The sequence below is a fragment of the Tachyglossus aculeatus genome, chromosome 21, assembly GCF_015852505.1.
Source record: "Tachyglossus aculeatus isolate mTacAcu1 chromosome 21, mTacAcu1.pri, whole genome shotgun sequence".
Taxonomy (NCBI): domain Eukaryota; kingdom Metazoa; phylum Chordata; class Mammalia; order Monotremata; family Tachyglossidae; genus Tachyglossus; species Tachyglossus aculeatus.
In genome coordinates this window covers 10,968,250-10,983,188 of record NC_052086.1, presented here as the reverse complement: position 1 = coordinate 10,983,188, position 14,939 = coordinate 10,968,250, and the positions used below count along the sequence as shown (strand labels likewise).

Here is a 14,939-nt window from a genome sequence, read left to right as displayed (position 1 = left end):
GGCCGCGGGGGCTGACGGGACTTGTAGTCTCGGGCCGGGCCCGATGCTCAGGAGGGGCGCAGGCGCAGTGCGGCTCCGGGCGGAGGGGCGCAGGCGCAGTGCGGCCCTGGGCGGAGGGGCGCAGGCGCAGTGCAGCCCTGAGAGGAGGGGCGCTGGCGCAGGCGCAGTGCGACCCTGGGCGGAGGGGGCCCTGGCGCAGGCGCAGTGCGGCGCCGGGCGGAGGGGCGCTAGCGCAGGCGCAGTTGCTTCTCCTTCCATTCATTCATTCATTCATTCATTCAATCGTATTTATTGCGCGCTTACTGTGTGCAGAGCACTGTACTACTACTACTAATAATAATGATGGCATTTGTTAAGCGCTTACTGTGTGCAAAGCACTGTTCTAAGCGCTGGGGAGGTTACATGTGGGACAACCTGATCACCTTGTATCACAGTCTTCATCCCCATTTTCCAGATGAGGTTACTGAGGCGCAGAGAAGGGAAGCGACTTGCCCAGAGTTGCACAGCTGACAAGTGGCAGAGGCGGGATTAGAACCCAGGACCTCCGACTTCCAAGCCCGGGCTCTGAGCCACACTGCTTCTCTGTTCTCTGCCCTTCTTGGACTGGGAACCCCTTGCAGAACGGGGTCTGTGTCCAACCACATTCACCTGTAATAATAATAATAATCTTGTTTTTCCTTAAATGCTTACTGGGTGCCAGGCACTGTATTAAGCGCTGGGGTGGATACAAGCAAATTGGGTTGGACTCAGCGTCCGTCCCATTTGGGGCTCACGGTCCGAAGCCCCATTTTTCAGACTCAGAGAAGTGAAGTGACTTACCCAAGGCCACATAGCAGGCAAGTGGCGAAGCCGGGATTAGAACCCTTGACCTTCTGACACCCAGGCCTACACTTGTCATCTGTGTGACTTTGGGCAGCTCCCTTCACTTCTCTGGGCCTCAGCTCCCTCATCTGTGAAATGGGGATGAAGACTGTGAGCCCCCCGTGGGACAACCTGATCACCCTGTATCCCCCCCAGCACTTAGAACAGTGCTTGACACATAGTAAGTGCTTAACAAATGCCATCATCATCCTTCTCTGGGCCTCAGTTCCCTCCTCGGCAAACGGGGATGAAGATTGTGAGCCCTACGGGGGACCACCTGATCACCTTGTAACCTCCCCAGCGCTTAGTACAGTGCTTTGCATCATCATCATCATCAATCGTATTTATTGAGCGCTTACTGTGTGCAGAGCACTGTACTAAGCGCTTGGGAAGTCCAAGTTGTCTCTATATGTTGCCAACTTGTACTTCCCAAGCGCTTAGTACAGTGCTCTGCACACAGTAAGTGCTCAATAAATACGATTGATGATGATATAGAGACAATCCCTACCCAACAGTGGGCTCACAGTCTAGAAGGGGGAGACAGAGAACAAAACCAAACATGCTAACAAAATAAAATAAATAGAATAGATATGTACAAGTAAAATAAACAGAGTAATAAATATGTACAAACATATATACAGGTGATGGGGAAGGGAAGGAGGTAAGATGGGGGGAATTACTATTACCCTATACCTACCCCATTGCTTACAACAGTGCTTGGCACATAATAAGCACTTAAATACCATGATTAGTATTATTATTATTATTGTGCTGGGCGCTGGGGAGAGGACAAAGCCAGCCCTGCTTCGTGAGCCCACTGTCTCTATATGTTGCCAATTTGTACTTCCCAAGCGCTTAGTACAGTGCTCTGCACATAGTAAGCGCTCAATAAATACGATTGATTGATTGATAGAACCGCGCTCCCTGAGCCCGCCTTGCTCCCGCGCGCGCACGCGCACTACCGCGTCCCCGCCCTCCTGCAGCGCAGGCGCACGGAGAGGAGCGCGCCCGCTCCCTTCGACCAATCGGAGCGTCCCTTCGCCCTGCCGCCTATAGGGGGAGTCGCGAGCGCCGGGGGACGTGACGTCACGGCGCGCAGGCGCCCTGGTGCCGGGAGGCCGTCCGTCCGTCAGGCAGGTGGGCGGGCGTTGCGGTGAGGCGGGGGTCCGTCCGTCCGTCCGTCCGTCAGCCCGGTTTGTTCCCGGGGTCCGGCATGGCGAGCGACTTCTACCTGCGCTACTACGTGGGACACAAGGGCAAGTTTGGGCACGAGTTCCTGGAATTCGAGTTCCGGCCGGACGGTGAGCGGCGCCAAGGGAGGAGGGGTCGAGAGCCCCCCCCCCCCGCTTCGGCCCACTTCCGGTTCCGGTTTGGGGCGGCAGGCCACGTGGGCGGCCCCGGGCTCTGCCAACCGCCTTACACGCTGCTCTGCACGCAATAAGCGCCCAATTCATAATAATCATCATCATAATGCTGCATATTCATATATATATATCCTGTATATATGTTTGCACATATTTATTACTCTATTCTACTTGTACATACCTATTCTATTTATTTTATTTTGTTAGCATGTTTGGTTTTGTTCTCTGTCTCCCCGTTTTAGACTGGGAGCCCACTGTTGGGTAGGGACTGTCTCTAGATGTTGCCAATTTGTACTTCCCAAGCGCTTAGCACAGTGCTGTGCACATAGTAAGCGCTCAGTAAATACGATTGATGATGATGATGATGATGCTGGTAGTTGTTAAGCGCTTACTAGGTGCCATGCACCTTTGTAAGCGCTGGGGAGGATACAAGGCGATCGGGTCATAATAATGATGATGGCGTTTGTTAAGCACTTACTAGGTGCCAAGCACTGTTCTAAGCGCTGGGGAGGATACAAGGTGATCAGGTTGTCCCACGTGGGGCCCACAGTCTCCACCCCATTTTGCAGATGAGATAACTGAGGCCCAGGGAATCATAATAATGATGATGGTACTTGATAAGCGCTTACTATGCGCCAAGCACTGTTCTAAGCGCTGGGGAAGATACAAGGTGATCAGGTTGTCCCACGTGGGGCCCACAGTCTCCATCCCCATTTTGCAGATGAGATAACAGGCCCAGAGAATCATAATAATGATGATGGCATTTGTTAAGCACTTACTATGTGCCAAGCACTGTTCTAAGCACTGGGGAAGGTACAAGGTGATCAGGTTGTCCCACGTGGGGCCCACAGTCTCCATCCCCATTTTGCAGATGAGATAACTGAGGCCCAGAGAATCATAATAATGATGATGGCATTTGTTAAGCACTTACTATGTGCCAAGCACCGTTCTAAGCGCTGGGGAGGATACAAGGTGATCAGGTTGTCCCACGTGGGGTCCAGTCTCCATCCCCATTTTGCAGATGAGATAACTGAGGCCCAGAGACTCGTAATAATTATGGTGACATTTGATAAGCGCTTACTATGTGCCAAGTATCGTTCTAAGCTCTGGGGAAGATATATGGTGATCAGGTTGTCGCACGTGGGGCCCACAGTCTCCATCCCTATTTTGCAGATGAGATAACCAAGGCCCAGAGAATCATAATAATGATGATGGTATTTGATAACTGCTTACTATGTGCCAAGCACTGTTCTAAGCGCTGGGGAGGATCCAAGGTGATCAGGTTGTCCCACGTGGGGCCCACAGTCTCCATCCCCATTTTGATGGTATTTGTTAAGCGCTTATTAGCACTGTTCTAAGCACTGGGGTAGATACGAGGTCATCGGGTTTCACAATCTTCATCCCCATTTTACAGATGAGGGAACTGAGGCACAGAGAAAGTTAAGTGACTTGCCCAGGGTCACACAGCTGACAAGTGACGGAGCTGGGATTAGAACCCATGACCTCTGACTCTCAAGCCTGGGCTTTTGCCAGTAAGCCACACTGCTTTTTAGACAGTAGACAACTCCTGCCCACTAACAGCCTACACACCAGAGGGGAAGATTGACATTAAAATAAAATTACAGATGGAAACGTAGGTGAATGTTGTGGGGCAAGGGGTGGGCCGAATAGTTCATTCAGTCGCATTTACTGAGCGCTTATGGTGTGCAGAGCACTGGATTAAGCGCTTGGAAAGCACAATTCTGCAGAATATAGAGACCCAGCAACGGGCTCACAGTCTAGAAAGTTGTGTTCATGCTTTACAAACTTATCTTGTGACTCCCCCAGCACTTGGTACAGTGCTTGGCACATAGTATGCTCTGAAAAAAATGCCAGAATAATTTTACCCATTGTAAAATGTTTTATTTTTTTCTTCCAACAGGGAAGTTGAGATACGCCAACAACAGTAATTACAAAAATGATGTCATGATCAGAAAAGAGGTATGACATTCGAGATAATCCGGCTTTTCATATTCTGTCGTCTAGCCTGTTTCCGTCCAGCATCGTCACCTATCGAAGTAATTTACAAGGACACGAGGCCGTAATGCAGTGCTACTGCCGGATCAGTCCATTTTGCTCATAATTCTGTCGCTAACATCAGTTGGAGAAACAAGTGACAGTGGTTAGCGTCTCCTGAATCCCAAGCCCGGGCTCTTGCCACCAGGCCACACTGCTTCTTAAAACACCAGCATTATATGCTCCCCGGATCATGGGCTTCGTCATGTAACCGAGTGTCCTTTTATGTCCGTAATTCTCACCGTGTATTTAGTTTGACCGCTCATTGCCTCTCCAAGGCCACTTTTCCTTTGAAACCAGGACCTCGGGTGTGGCTTTCGGGCTTGTTTCTCCAGAGAAATTGGAAAATCGACAGACCGATATATGCGTTTGGCATTTGCCTCCGAGATGGCTACCTGAAATCTGTATTTTCACTGGCTTGCAGGCTTATGTACACAAGAGTGTGATGGAGGAACTGAAAAGAATCATCGACGACAGCGAGATCACAAAAGAAGACGATGCTTTGTGGCCTCCCCCGGACAGAGTCGGCCGGCAGGTTTGTATCGAGTAACTCTTCTAAGCGAGAGGAATCTTACTTGTCAGGGGATCCTGAAAAAGTCTCGGCTTTGCTTTAATCTAAAATGGAAGTAACTAAAGTCTTGACCCTTCCTTGTTTTTCCTTCTCCGTTGGTACTCTGGCATTCAGCCCTGCACCCAGCATTCATTCATTTTTATTGAGCACTTACTGTGTGCACTGTACTAAAGGCTGGGAAGAGTACAGTGCAACAGGGAATGTGTCTATTGTGTTGTACACAACACAGTCCATGCCCACAGCACGAGATAATCTCATCACGGTGTGTGAAGACAGATGCCCATGTCAGGTTTATCACTGTATCTAAGAGTACGGAATATCTGTAGGGGAACAAGTGCGCCTTAAGCAACAAATGTCTCCCGCTTTTACCGGTCAGTACCGTGGCCACCCAATCTTCACCATGTGTGGCGGCCCTTCTTCAAACTCATCCAGCCACCCTCTGGGCTAAAGAACAGCCCATCCCTGCCTGTCTTCATACACCGTGATGAGATTATCCCGTGTTTCGTTTTTGCAGGACAGGGTGTGAAACCCGAGTTGACTGAATCTGCAGGCTGGCTCTGTGTGATGCTCGGGCCAGACGGGGCTTGACCCTGCATTCTCGCCCCACTATCCCCAACTCATTAGCCTCTGCTCTCCCTCCAAGAATGAAGGCGGCAAGAGGCCTTGGACTCCACTTCCTTTCTGGATTTTTCTCCCTGGTGTCCCCTTCAAACCCTGAGAGAGAACTCCAGAATCTGTGCCCCTGCAACCTTCCCAACCAAACTATCAGTGGTATTTATTGGGCGCTTACTGTGTGCAGAGCACTGTACCAAGTGGTTGGGAGAGTACAGTGCAACAGAGTCAGTGGGCTCCCTGGAATTGCTGTTTTTTAGAAAAATTGTTTTTGGTATTCGTTAAGCACTGAGGTAGATACAAGTTAATTAGGTTGGACAAAGTCCTTGCCCCACATGTGGCTCACAGTCTAAGTAGGAGGAAGAACAGAACTGAGGCACCGAGAAGTTAAGTGATTCGCCCAAGGTCATGCAATAAGCAACTGGCAGAACTGAGATTAGAACCAAGGTCCCTTGATTCCCAGGCCTGGGCTCTTTCCACTAGGCCATGCTGTTTCTCATTTTATACCAGCTACTCCCAGGGACTTTCTCTGAATCGTAAAACATTCCCAAAATATGGCCGAGCCGCTCCTTGCCACTTCAGGCTTCTATTCCCTCTTGGAGGTGAGCCACTGATTATGTAAACAGGTTTTTTCTTATCATAATGGTAAAATGTATTTTAGACTGTGAGCCCACTGTTGGGTAGGGACTGTCTCTATATGTTGCCACCTTGTACTTCCCAAGTGCTTAGTACAGTGCTTTGCACACAGTAAGCGCTCAATAAATACGATTGATTGATTGATTGATTGAAAGCAGTTTGGAATAGACTGTAAGGTAGTCATTTGAGCTGTTCTTTTTGGCCACGAGCAGCTGAGAAGGGTTGAGTGGCGCCCATGGGAAGAAGCAAGAGAGGGTCTCGGGCCAGAGGCAGCAGGGGTGCTTCCAACACCTTCAGGGAAGGAAATGAGGCGGGCTCAGTAAGGCGACCTGTTTAGACTAATTCGTGTTTCATTTCAATCATTTTTAAAACGTATCTAGGAACTAGAGATTGTCATCGGCGACGAACACATTTCCTTCACCACGTCTAAAATCGGCTCCCTTATTGATGTGAATCAGTCCAAGTAAGTCTATCGAGCCTTGCTCACGTGGGTGTTTGTGTGAGGTGTTTGCGGGACAATTCAGTGGCAGTCTGCCCAGGGCACACGGGGTGTGTACTTTGCCTTAAGAGGCGCAACTGACATCACCAGGTAGATCACCAGATGAGGGGACAGACTCACCTGGTGATGTCAGCTGGAGCCCCACCAATTTCGGGAAGGAGGGAGGGCATTAGTGGGACAAAGGGGAGGTCAGGGAAATACTTAAATATGGAGATAAATGGCTGATCGATCCCATTACCTCAGGGAGACCTTGCTGTTGTTTTGGGAAAGGAGGCAGTGACGATGACAGACTAGCAGGGTGCCAGGCCAGCAACAAGCCCCCTTCCCCACTTTCAGAACCATTCAGGCAAAGACTGTAGCTCATCTGCAAATGTATGCCAGGAATCTTAGAGTGGAATTTTTAAAATCCTCATTTTTGTCCAGGTATTCATTCACCTGCCAGTTAAATCTCTATGAGGTCTGGGGTTTAGAGAGGATATTTTTTGTGGGGCAAATTTTAGTAGAGGCACCCCCAGGAAAATACACGTACTTGGAGCTGGAAACGTGAAAGGATTGGAACATTTCCAAATCCAAAAAGAATGACAAGGGTCTAGTTGGAGAATGTTATTATTCTTATAAGTCAAATAAGGTCTTATAAGTCAAATAGGGATTAAAAATATTGCTTCTGAACACCTTACCACCCAGTGAAATAGATTAATTTAGTAAAATTCAAAGGTAAACCATTGTGCTGTGCATGAATTCATACTGTAGTGAGATCAACTATGATGGAGGAAAATTAGACGTTTTAAAGCGGAAATGAGTTAGCGGTGAGGTTTGCCCTTGTGATTTTGGCCAAGTCACTTAACTTCTCTGGGCCTCAGTTACCTCATCTGTAAAATGGGGTTGAAGACTGTGAGCCCCTCGTGGGACAACCTGAACACCGTGTAACCTCCACAGCACTTAGAACAGTGCTTTGCACATAGTAAGTGCTTAATAAATGCCATCATTATTATTTGTCCAGATTTTGAAGAAGCATTTGACATTTACTCCTGCAGAAGTTTGAAAATGTTTTCACTGGGGGCGGGTGGAGAATGGGGTGTGTGTGCCTTTATTTCTTTCTTTTGTAAACCTTAGGTAGCTTGTTTCTGTTTTTTCTTCTTGCGGAATTGTTTAGATTATTTTTCGTTACAGGAACTAAACATTAATTGTTCTCTCCTGCTCTAGGGATCCCGAAGGCTTACGGGTATTCTACTACCTGGTTCAAGACCTCAAGTGTTTGGTGTTCAGTCTCATTGGATTACACTTCAAGATCAAGCCCATTTAGACTGTTGGCTTTGAAACTGGGTGTGGGGGGCTTTTATGTTTATCAAGAACTTTTTTTTACCACTCTGTACTTGTTGGAGAACTCATTTGCTCCCCCGGCTTCAACTACCATCTCTATGCAGATGATACCCCAATCTACATCTCCTCCCCTGCCCTCTCTCCAGGTTTGTCTCTGTCACCTGGGGTGGGTTCTTTTGGGAATCGGCACAGCAAGAGAGATAGATCGGGGACAGAAAGTCTGAGTTTTCATACAAATTTTATTCCATGAGGTGAACTGAATTATTTAATTATTTTAGATGTGGTGAACTGAACTTCCCTTTTGGAAGGAATATACATGTGGTGGTGTACATGCCTGTGGTGAGGCAGATAGATACCGCCTATGAGCACTTCCCACCTGCATTACACACTCATGGTGAAGCGCCCTTCCAGCCCCACAAGCATTCAGCAAGACACTCACCCATCCCACGCCTCTTCCCTTTATGCAGGCAGAGCAGGCAACCCGTGCTCTGAGCAGAAGGGACACGAAACCAGCTGCTCCAAGAACCGAACATACAATCCTAACCACAGAATTGTGAGGAAGTAATCTGCAGCATCATAACACAAATGATTGTTTGAAATAACAGCCTTTCCCAATAATTAATTATTCTTCATTCTTAGATATTCATAATTTAACAATTATTTCCGATCATCATCCTTCTGCTGCTTTCCAATTCCATGGGATATGATGCCTAATAAAGCTTCCCAGTCCCTTAAAAGGAAACACAAAGACAAAGTAGACATCCAGGTCTTTCCTTTTACATATGTATGAAACAGAGGGACAAACATTCATCTGTTTCTAGCCCCATTAGCCAAACTATAGTAGAGACAACATGCAGATCAACCTAACAAGAATGAACAAATAAACCCCATTTTGAGTACATTCAATTTGTAATACTCAACAATTAAACCCTTACTTTGTGTGCAGCCGTCACCTCAAACTCAAGATTAATGGCTGACAAAATTTCTCAGCTTAGTCCTATTAAAGTTAACTCTTAGGAAAACTCCAGATTCAATTATCATTCCAAATTTCCTTTCGAATCCAACCTTTACCCCAACAATATTCCTTTACACCAAATTTTAACATTCTAGTTTATCAAAAATTACACATGTGAACATGTCTTCTATACATTTGCACCATATAACTTGGTTAATTCCACAGTAAACATATCAAGGCAAGTTTCCTTATTTAAGCCATCATGTTTATACTGGCTAGATATACCAAAATGACAGTTTGTACTTGCCTTTTACCAATTTAGCAAAATCTAATGCAGTAGAATTTCAGAAATAGTGATTAATAGTGATTAAATCATCACTCCTACAGGCATTTCTAGCCAGGAAAGCAATTTCAAATTCTCACCCAATCGCCTCCTTTGCAGTTTCACACTTAAATTTGCTTGAGGAAGGCAACCATTTACTTGAGTAACCCTTTGCTAGAAGGCCTTTCCTCAAATTTCTTTTGAATCTTCTAAACTGACTGCTCCAGCCCCTCAGAGGCTTTTCTTATTCCAATAAGGCCCTGAGGAAAGTTGGTTAGATTTCTTACCCCCATGCCTCAGTTGCAGTTTTCTGCAACTTCCAAGAATAGCTGAGGGAAGGGAAAAGGATAAAAAACACCAGACAAAAGAAATGACAACCTGTGGAGCCACACAAATTCAGTTAATTTCTCCTCACACTGCACAACACACATTTTGACAACACTGGCCAATTCATTCAAACATAAAATCCTTGACACACTCACACAGACCCACGAGTAGAGCCAAATCCCCCCCATCAAATGAGATGTCAATTTCCATCCCCCCCCCCCCCCCAACAAATACCTAAATCTTCAACATTCTTATTCCTTCCTGAGACATAGGGATTCCTTCTCATTTATATTCACTCCATTATCTCTTTAGAGATAAACTTTGGGGACTTCCACGCTGTTTCCTTGAGCCTTTCACTCTTTTCCATCTTTATAACTTTTCTTCATCAGGAAGGAGATGTCCTGGCAGTCATTCACTAGGTTATATTGGGGGGGGAGCGCCAGGACTGTGGCCAGGTGTCCGCTGTCGGGGGCCCACCAGATCTCCCTTCTAGCCTCCTTACTCTGGAGGGCAGAGCCATTGATGTGGCCCCAGGGGTCCGCACCCTCAGGATATTGGGTGGGCATCCCATCCAGCTCCTTTAGTTCCAGCCACATGGCCACTCATCCCTAGATCACTCGCCCTTTACCGGCCAGCAGCAAGGCTCAGTTGGGTGTCCTTCCTAGCAGCGCTCCAAGTTGTCCTCTGGCCCCGGGCCTTTCCCACCCCGGGCAAATGGCAGTTCAGCAGACTGGTCACTTAACTACCATCTCTCCAGCCTCCCCCCCGCACTCCACTTCCCTTTCTTTCCCCTCCTTTAAAGCCCATATCATCTGCCTCTACCACCCCCTCCAGATTCTTGTAGCCGTCATCTACGTCCCCCCTGGTCCCACCTCCAACTTCATTAACCATTTTGACCCCTTTCTCACCTTCCTTTTTCGAAAAAGCCTCCTGGGCTCTCTGTCACCCATCTTCCTCACCATTTGTGACCTGTCACGCGGGAGTGGGTTCTTTGGAAGCTGGCGTGGTGAGAATCCATTTCTGTGTTCCACACCTGTGGCTCAGCCTCCTAGCCTTGCAGCCCCACAAGTTTGGACTGTCAATCTAGTGGTTTGGGTTATGGGGGCAGCATCCCACGCATATTTCCAAGTTTCGCCTTGCTGGCTCGGGCAGTCAGAGCTAGCATTTCATCTTGAGGTGCTCAGCACCCCAGTTCACCTTTGGACAGCCCCGTTCCTTCCCCCCGACCCCATCCCTCACCCCCAACCATCAGGCCACCTAATTCATTAGGAAAATTAACGCCATCAGGTCTGAGCTCCTCCATCCCTGCTGCTCTCAACCCCCTCTTCTACTTTTCCATCCTTCCCAGCAGTATCTTCAGAGATCTCCCTCAAGTGCCACCCCTTCCACCTGTCTGTGCTTCAGACCCCATTCCCTCCCACCTTATAACTCTCACTCCTTCCCGTCTCCCCTCAACTTCCATCTTCAACCACTCACTCTCCAATGGCTTCTTACCCTCTACCTTCAAACATGCCTACTTTCCCCCCATCCTAAAAAACCCTCATTTGACCCCAACAGCCCCATCTCCCTCCTACCCTTCCTTTCCTAACTACTAAAGCGAGTCATCTAAACTCACTGCCTCAAATTCCTCTCCTCCAACTCTCTCCAGGACCCCCTCCAATTGAGCTTCCGTCCTTTGAAGCCGTCAACCATCCCTCCCCTTTCTCTTCAACACGCTATCCGATCTTGACTTCACTGACTCCATCCTCTCCTGGTTCTCATCTCTCTAGCCGTTCATTCTCAGACTCCTTCACAGGCTCCTCCCTGCCCTCCCGCACCATCCCCTAAACTGTGGGGGCTCCTCAAGAGTAGTTCTTGGTCCCCTACTATTCTCCACCTATACTCACTCCTTTGGTGAATTCATTCATTCATCTTCAACCGCTCACTCTCTACTGGTTCCTTCCCCTCTGCTTTCACACATGCCCACGTCTCTCCCATCCTAAAAAAACCCTCTCTTGACCCCACCTCACCTTCTAGTTATCGCCCCATCTCCCTCCTACCATTCCTTTCCAAACTCCTTGAACGAGTCATCTACACACGCTGCCTCGAATTCCTCAACGCCAACTCTCTCCTCGACCCCCTCCAACCTGGCTTCCATCCCCTACATTCCACAGAAACTGCCCTCTCAAAGGTCACCAATGGCCTCCTGCTTGCCAAATCCAACGGCTCATATCCTAATCCTCCTCGACCTCTCAGCTGCCTTTGACACTGTGGACCACCCCCTTCTCTTCAACACGCTATCCAACCTTGGCTTCACAGACTCCGTCCTCTCCTGGTTCTCCTCATCTCTCCGGTCGTTCATTCTCAGTCTCTTTTGCGGGCTCCTCCTCCCCCTCCCACCCCCTTACTGCAAGGGTTCCTCAAGGGTCAGTTCTCGGTCCCCTTCTGTTCTCTATCTACACTCACCCTCTTAGTGAACTAATTCACTCCCACGGCTTCAACTATCATCTCTACGCTGACGACACCCAAATCTACATCTCTGCCCCTGCTCTCTCCCCCTCCCTCCAGGCTCGCATCTCTTCCTGCCTTCAGGACATCTCCATCTGGATGTCTGCCCAAGACCTAAAACTCAACATGTCCAAGACTGAACTCCTTATCTTCCCTCCCAAACCCTGCCTTCTCCCTGACTTTCCCATCACTGTTGATGGCACTACCACCCTTGCCGTCTCACAAGCCCGCAACCTTGGTGTCATCCTCGACTCCTCTCTCGTCACCCCTCACATCCAATCCGTCACCAAAACCTGCTGATCTCACCTTCGCAACATTGCCAAGATCCGCCCTTTCCTCTCCATCCAAACCGCTACCCTGCTCGTTCACTCTCTCATCCTATCCCGACTGGATTACTGCATCAGCTTCCTCTCCAATCACCCATCCTCCTATCTCTTCCCACTTCAATCCATACTTCACGCCGCTGCCCGGATCATCTTTGTACAGAAACGCTCTGGGCATGTTACTCCACTCCTCAAAAATCTCCTGTGGCTACCAATCAACCTACGCATCAGGCAAAAACTCCTCACCCTCGGCTTCAAGGCTGTCCACCACCTCGCCCCCTACCTCACCTCCCTTCTCTCCTTCTCCAGCCCAGCCCGCACGCTCCGCTCCTCTGCTACTCATCTCCTCACTGTGCCTTGTTCTCACCTGCCGTGCCATCCACCCCCCTCACACGTCATCCCCCCTGGCCTGGAATGCCCTCCCTCTGCCAATCTTGCTGCCTTCTAGACAGCTCCACTTGGATGTCCTCCCATCACCTGAAGCTTAACATGTCCAGGACAGAACTCCTTATCTTCCTACCTAAACTCTTGTCCTCCCACTGACTTTACATTTACTGAAGATGGCACCACCACCCTTCCTGTTGCAAGCCCATAACCTAACATTATCTTCAACTCATCTCTCTTGTTCAACCCACATAATCTATCGCTAAATCCTGTCGGTCCCACTTGCACAACATCGCTAAAATCCGTCCTTTCCTCTCCATCTAGATATTCCTTCTCCTGGAAATATTATCCAACCTCGACATTGTCCTCTCCTGGTTCTCTTCTTCTCTGGCTGCTCATCCCCAGTCTCTTTTGCAGTGTCCTCCTCCGCCACCCACCCCCTAACTGTAGGGATCCCTCAAGGTTCGGTTCTGAGTCCCTTTCTATCCTCCATCTGCACCCACTCCCTTGGAGAACTCATTCACTCCCATGGCTTCAACCACCACAATCACAAGGTGGATGATTCCCCAAATCTTCATCTCCAACCCTGACCTCTCTCCCTCTCTCCAGTCTTTCAATTCTTGCTGCCTTCTAGACTGCTCCACTTGGGTGTCCTCCCATCACCTGAAGCTTAACATGTCCAGAACAGAACTCCTTATCTTCCTAACCTCTTGTCCTCCCACTGACTTTACGTTCACAGCAGACGGCACCACCATCCTTCCTGTCGCAAGCCCATAACCTAACATTATCTTCAACTCATCTCTCTTGTTCAACCCACATATTCAATCCATCACTAAATCCCTCAAGGTTCAGTTCTGGGTCCCCTTCTATCCTCCATCTGCACCCGCTCCCTTGGAGAACTCATTTGCTCCCAGGGCTTCAACCACCACCTCTGGGTGGATGATACCCAGATCTGAATTTTCTGTCCTAATCCCTTTCCTTCTTAAGTATAACCCCCCCTGTATTTGCTGCCCCTCCCCCCGACAGCAGCCTGTCCTCACCCGGTAATACAGAGCATGGCCGGAGGCGGCTGTAGGGATCCAAGAGGTCATTAATGACCTGGTAAAGCACACCCCATTCATCAGCCCTGTATGCCCAGTAAACAAACCCAGTGGCAAATGTAGGTTCACCATCGATTAACGGAGCCTAAACACTGTGGCCCCAGAGGTAATGGGGTCAGTTCCCTTACTGGGTGACCTGACCTCTCAAGTGGATGTGGTCAAACACTGCACCACCAATCAGGAACTAAAGGAGGAACAGGTAGGAACAAAACTCCTGACTCTATAGACCTAGGCCCATCCATCAAGAGAGGGCCAGATCCTGAGCAAACCCCAAAGATGGTTCCGGGGACGTGCCCTCCGCCCCCAACTCAACCACGAGTCTTACTGACACCCATGCCCTTCGCCCTTGCCGGCTGTTTGAGACAACTCCTTTCACCGCTGGCTTTATATAAATAAATGTAATTTTATTTACTTATATAAAGGTCCATCTTCCCCTGCTCATCAACCCCATTACTTCACACCTTATCAAAACACTTCCCACTCTTTTTCCTTCCCAAACTGCCGTCTCCGCAGGCACCTCCCTCCCTCTGCCTCCCACCCCATAACTGTGGGGGGTCCCTCAAGGTTCAGTTCTGATTCCCCTTCTATTCTCCACCTGCACCCGGTCCCTTGGAGAACTCAATCGCTCCCATGACTTCAACCACCATCATCACTAGGTGGATGATACTCAAATCTTCATCTCCAACCCCGATCTCTCTCCCTCTCTCCAGTCTTTCAATTCTTTCTGCCTTCTAGACAGCTCCACTTTGGATGTCCTCCCATCACCCAAAGCTTAACATGTCCAGGACAGAACTCCTTACCTTCCTACCTAAACTCTTGTCCTCCCACTGACTTTACATTTACTGCAGATGGCACCACCATCCTTCCTGTCGCAAGCCCATAACCTAGCATTATCTTCAACTCATCTCTCTTGTTCAACCCACATATTCAATCCATCACTAAACCCTGTCAGTCCCACCTTCACAACACCGCTAAAATCCGTCCTTTCCTCTCCATCCAGAGGGCTACCACGTTAATACAATCACTCATCCTATCCCGCCTGGGATAATGCACCCACTCCCCTTTCAACGGCCCTCTATGGCCAGAAAAGAAATCCAATGGCAAATGCAGGTTCACCATCGAT

At 48.8% G+C, this 14,939-nt stretch overlaps 1 protein-coding gene across 1 annotated transcript; it reads left to right on the top strand.

Annotated features, from left to right (window-relative positions):
* Positions 1-1,981: 1,981 nt before the first annotated feature.
* Positions 1,982-7,968, top strand: LOC119942463 (protein mago nashi homolog). Its single transcript, XM_038763293.1, has 5 exons — positions 1,982-2,162; positions 4,147-4,205; positions 4,705-4,815; positions 6,480-6,562; positions 7,802-7,968. The coding sequence occupies exons 1-5, from the start codon at positions 2,075-2,077 to the stop codon at positions 7,899-7,901; spliced, it is 441 nt and encodes a 146-aa protein (XP_038619221.1). The 5' UTR covers positions 1,982-2,074; the 3' UTR covers positions 7,902-7,968.
* The last annotated feature ends 6,971 nt before the right edge of the window (positions 7,969-14,939 follow it).

What these genes read in the sequence shown, in the direction of transcription:
- LOC119942463 (XM_038763293.1), top strand. Translation starts at nt 2,075, where the DNA reads ATGGCGAGCGACTTCTACCTGCGCTACTACGTGGGACACAAGGGCAAG. An exon ending in ATGTCATGATCAGAAAAGAG is followed by an intron (nt 4,206 to 4,704) that starts GTATGACATTCG and finishes ACTGGCTTGCAG; the next exon opens with GCTTATGTACACAAGAGTGT. An exon ending in CGGACAGAGTCGGCCGGCAG is followed by an intron (nt 4,816 to 6,479) that starts GTTTGTATCGAG and finishes AAACGTATCTAG; the next exon opens with GAACTAGAGATTGTCATCGG.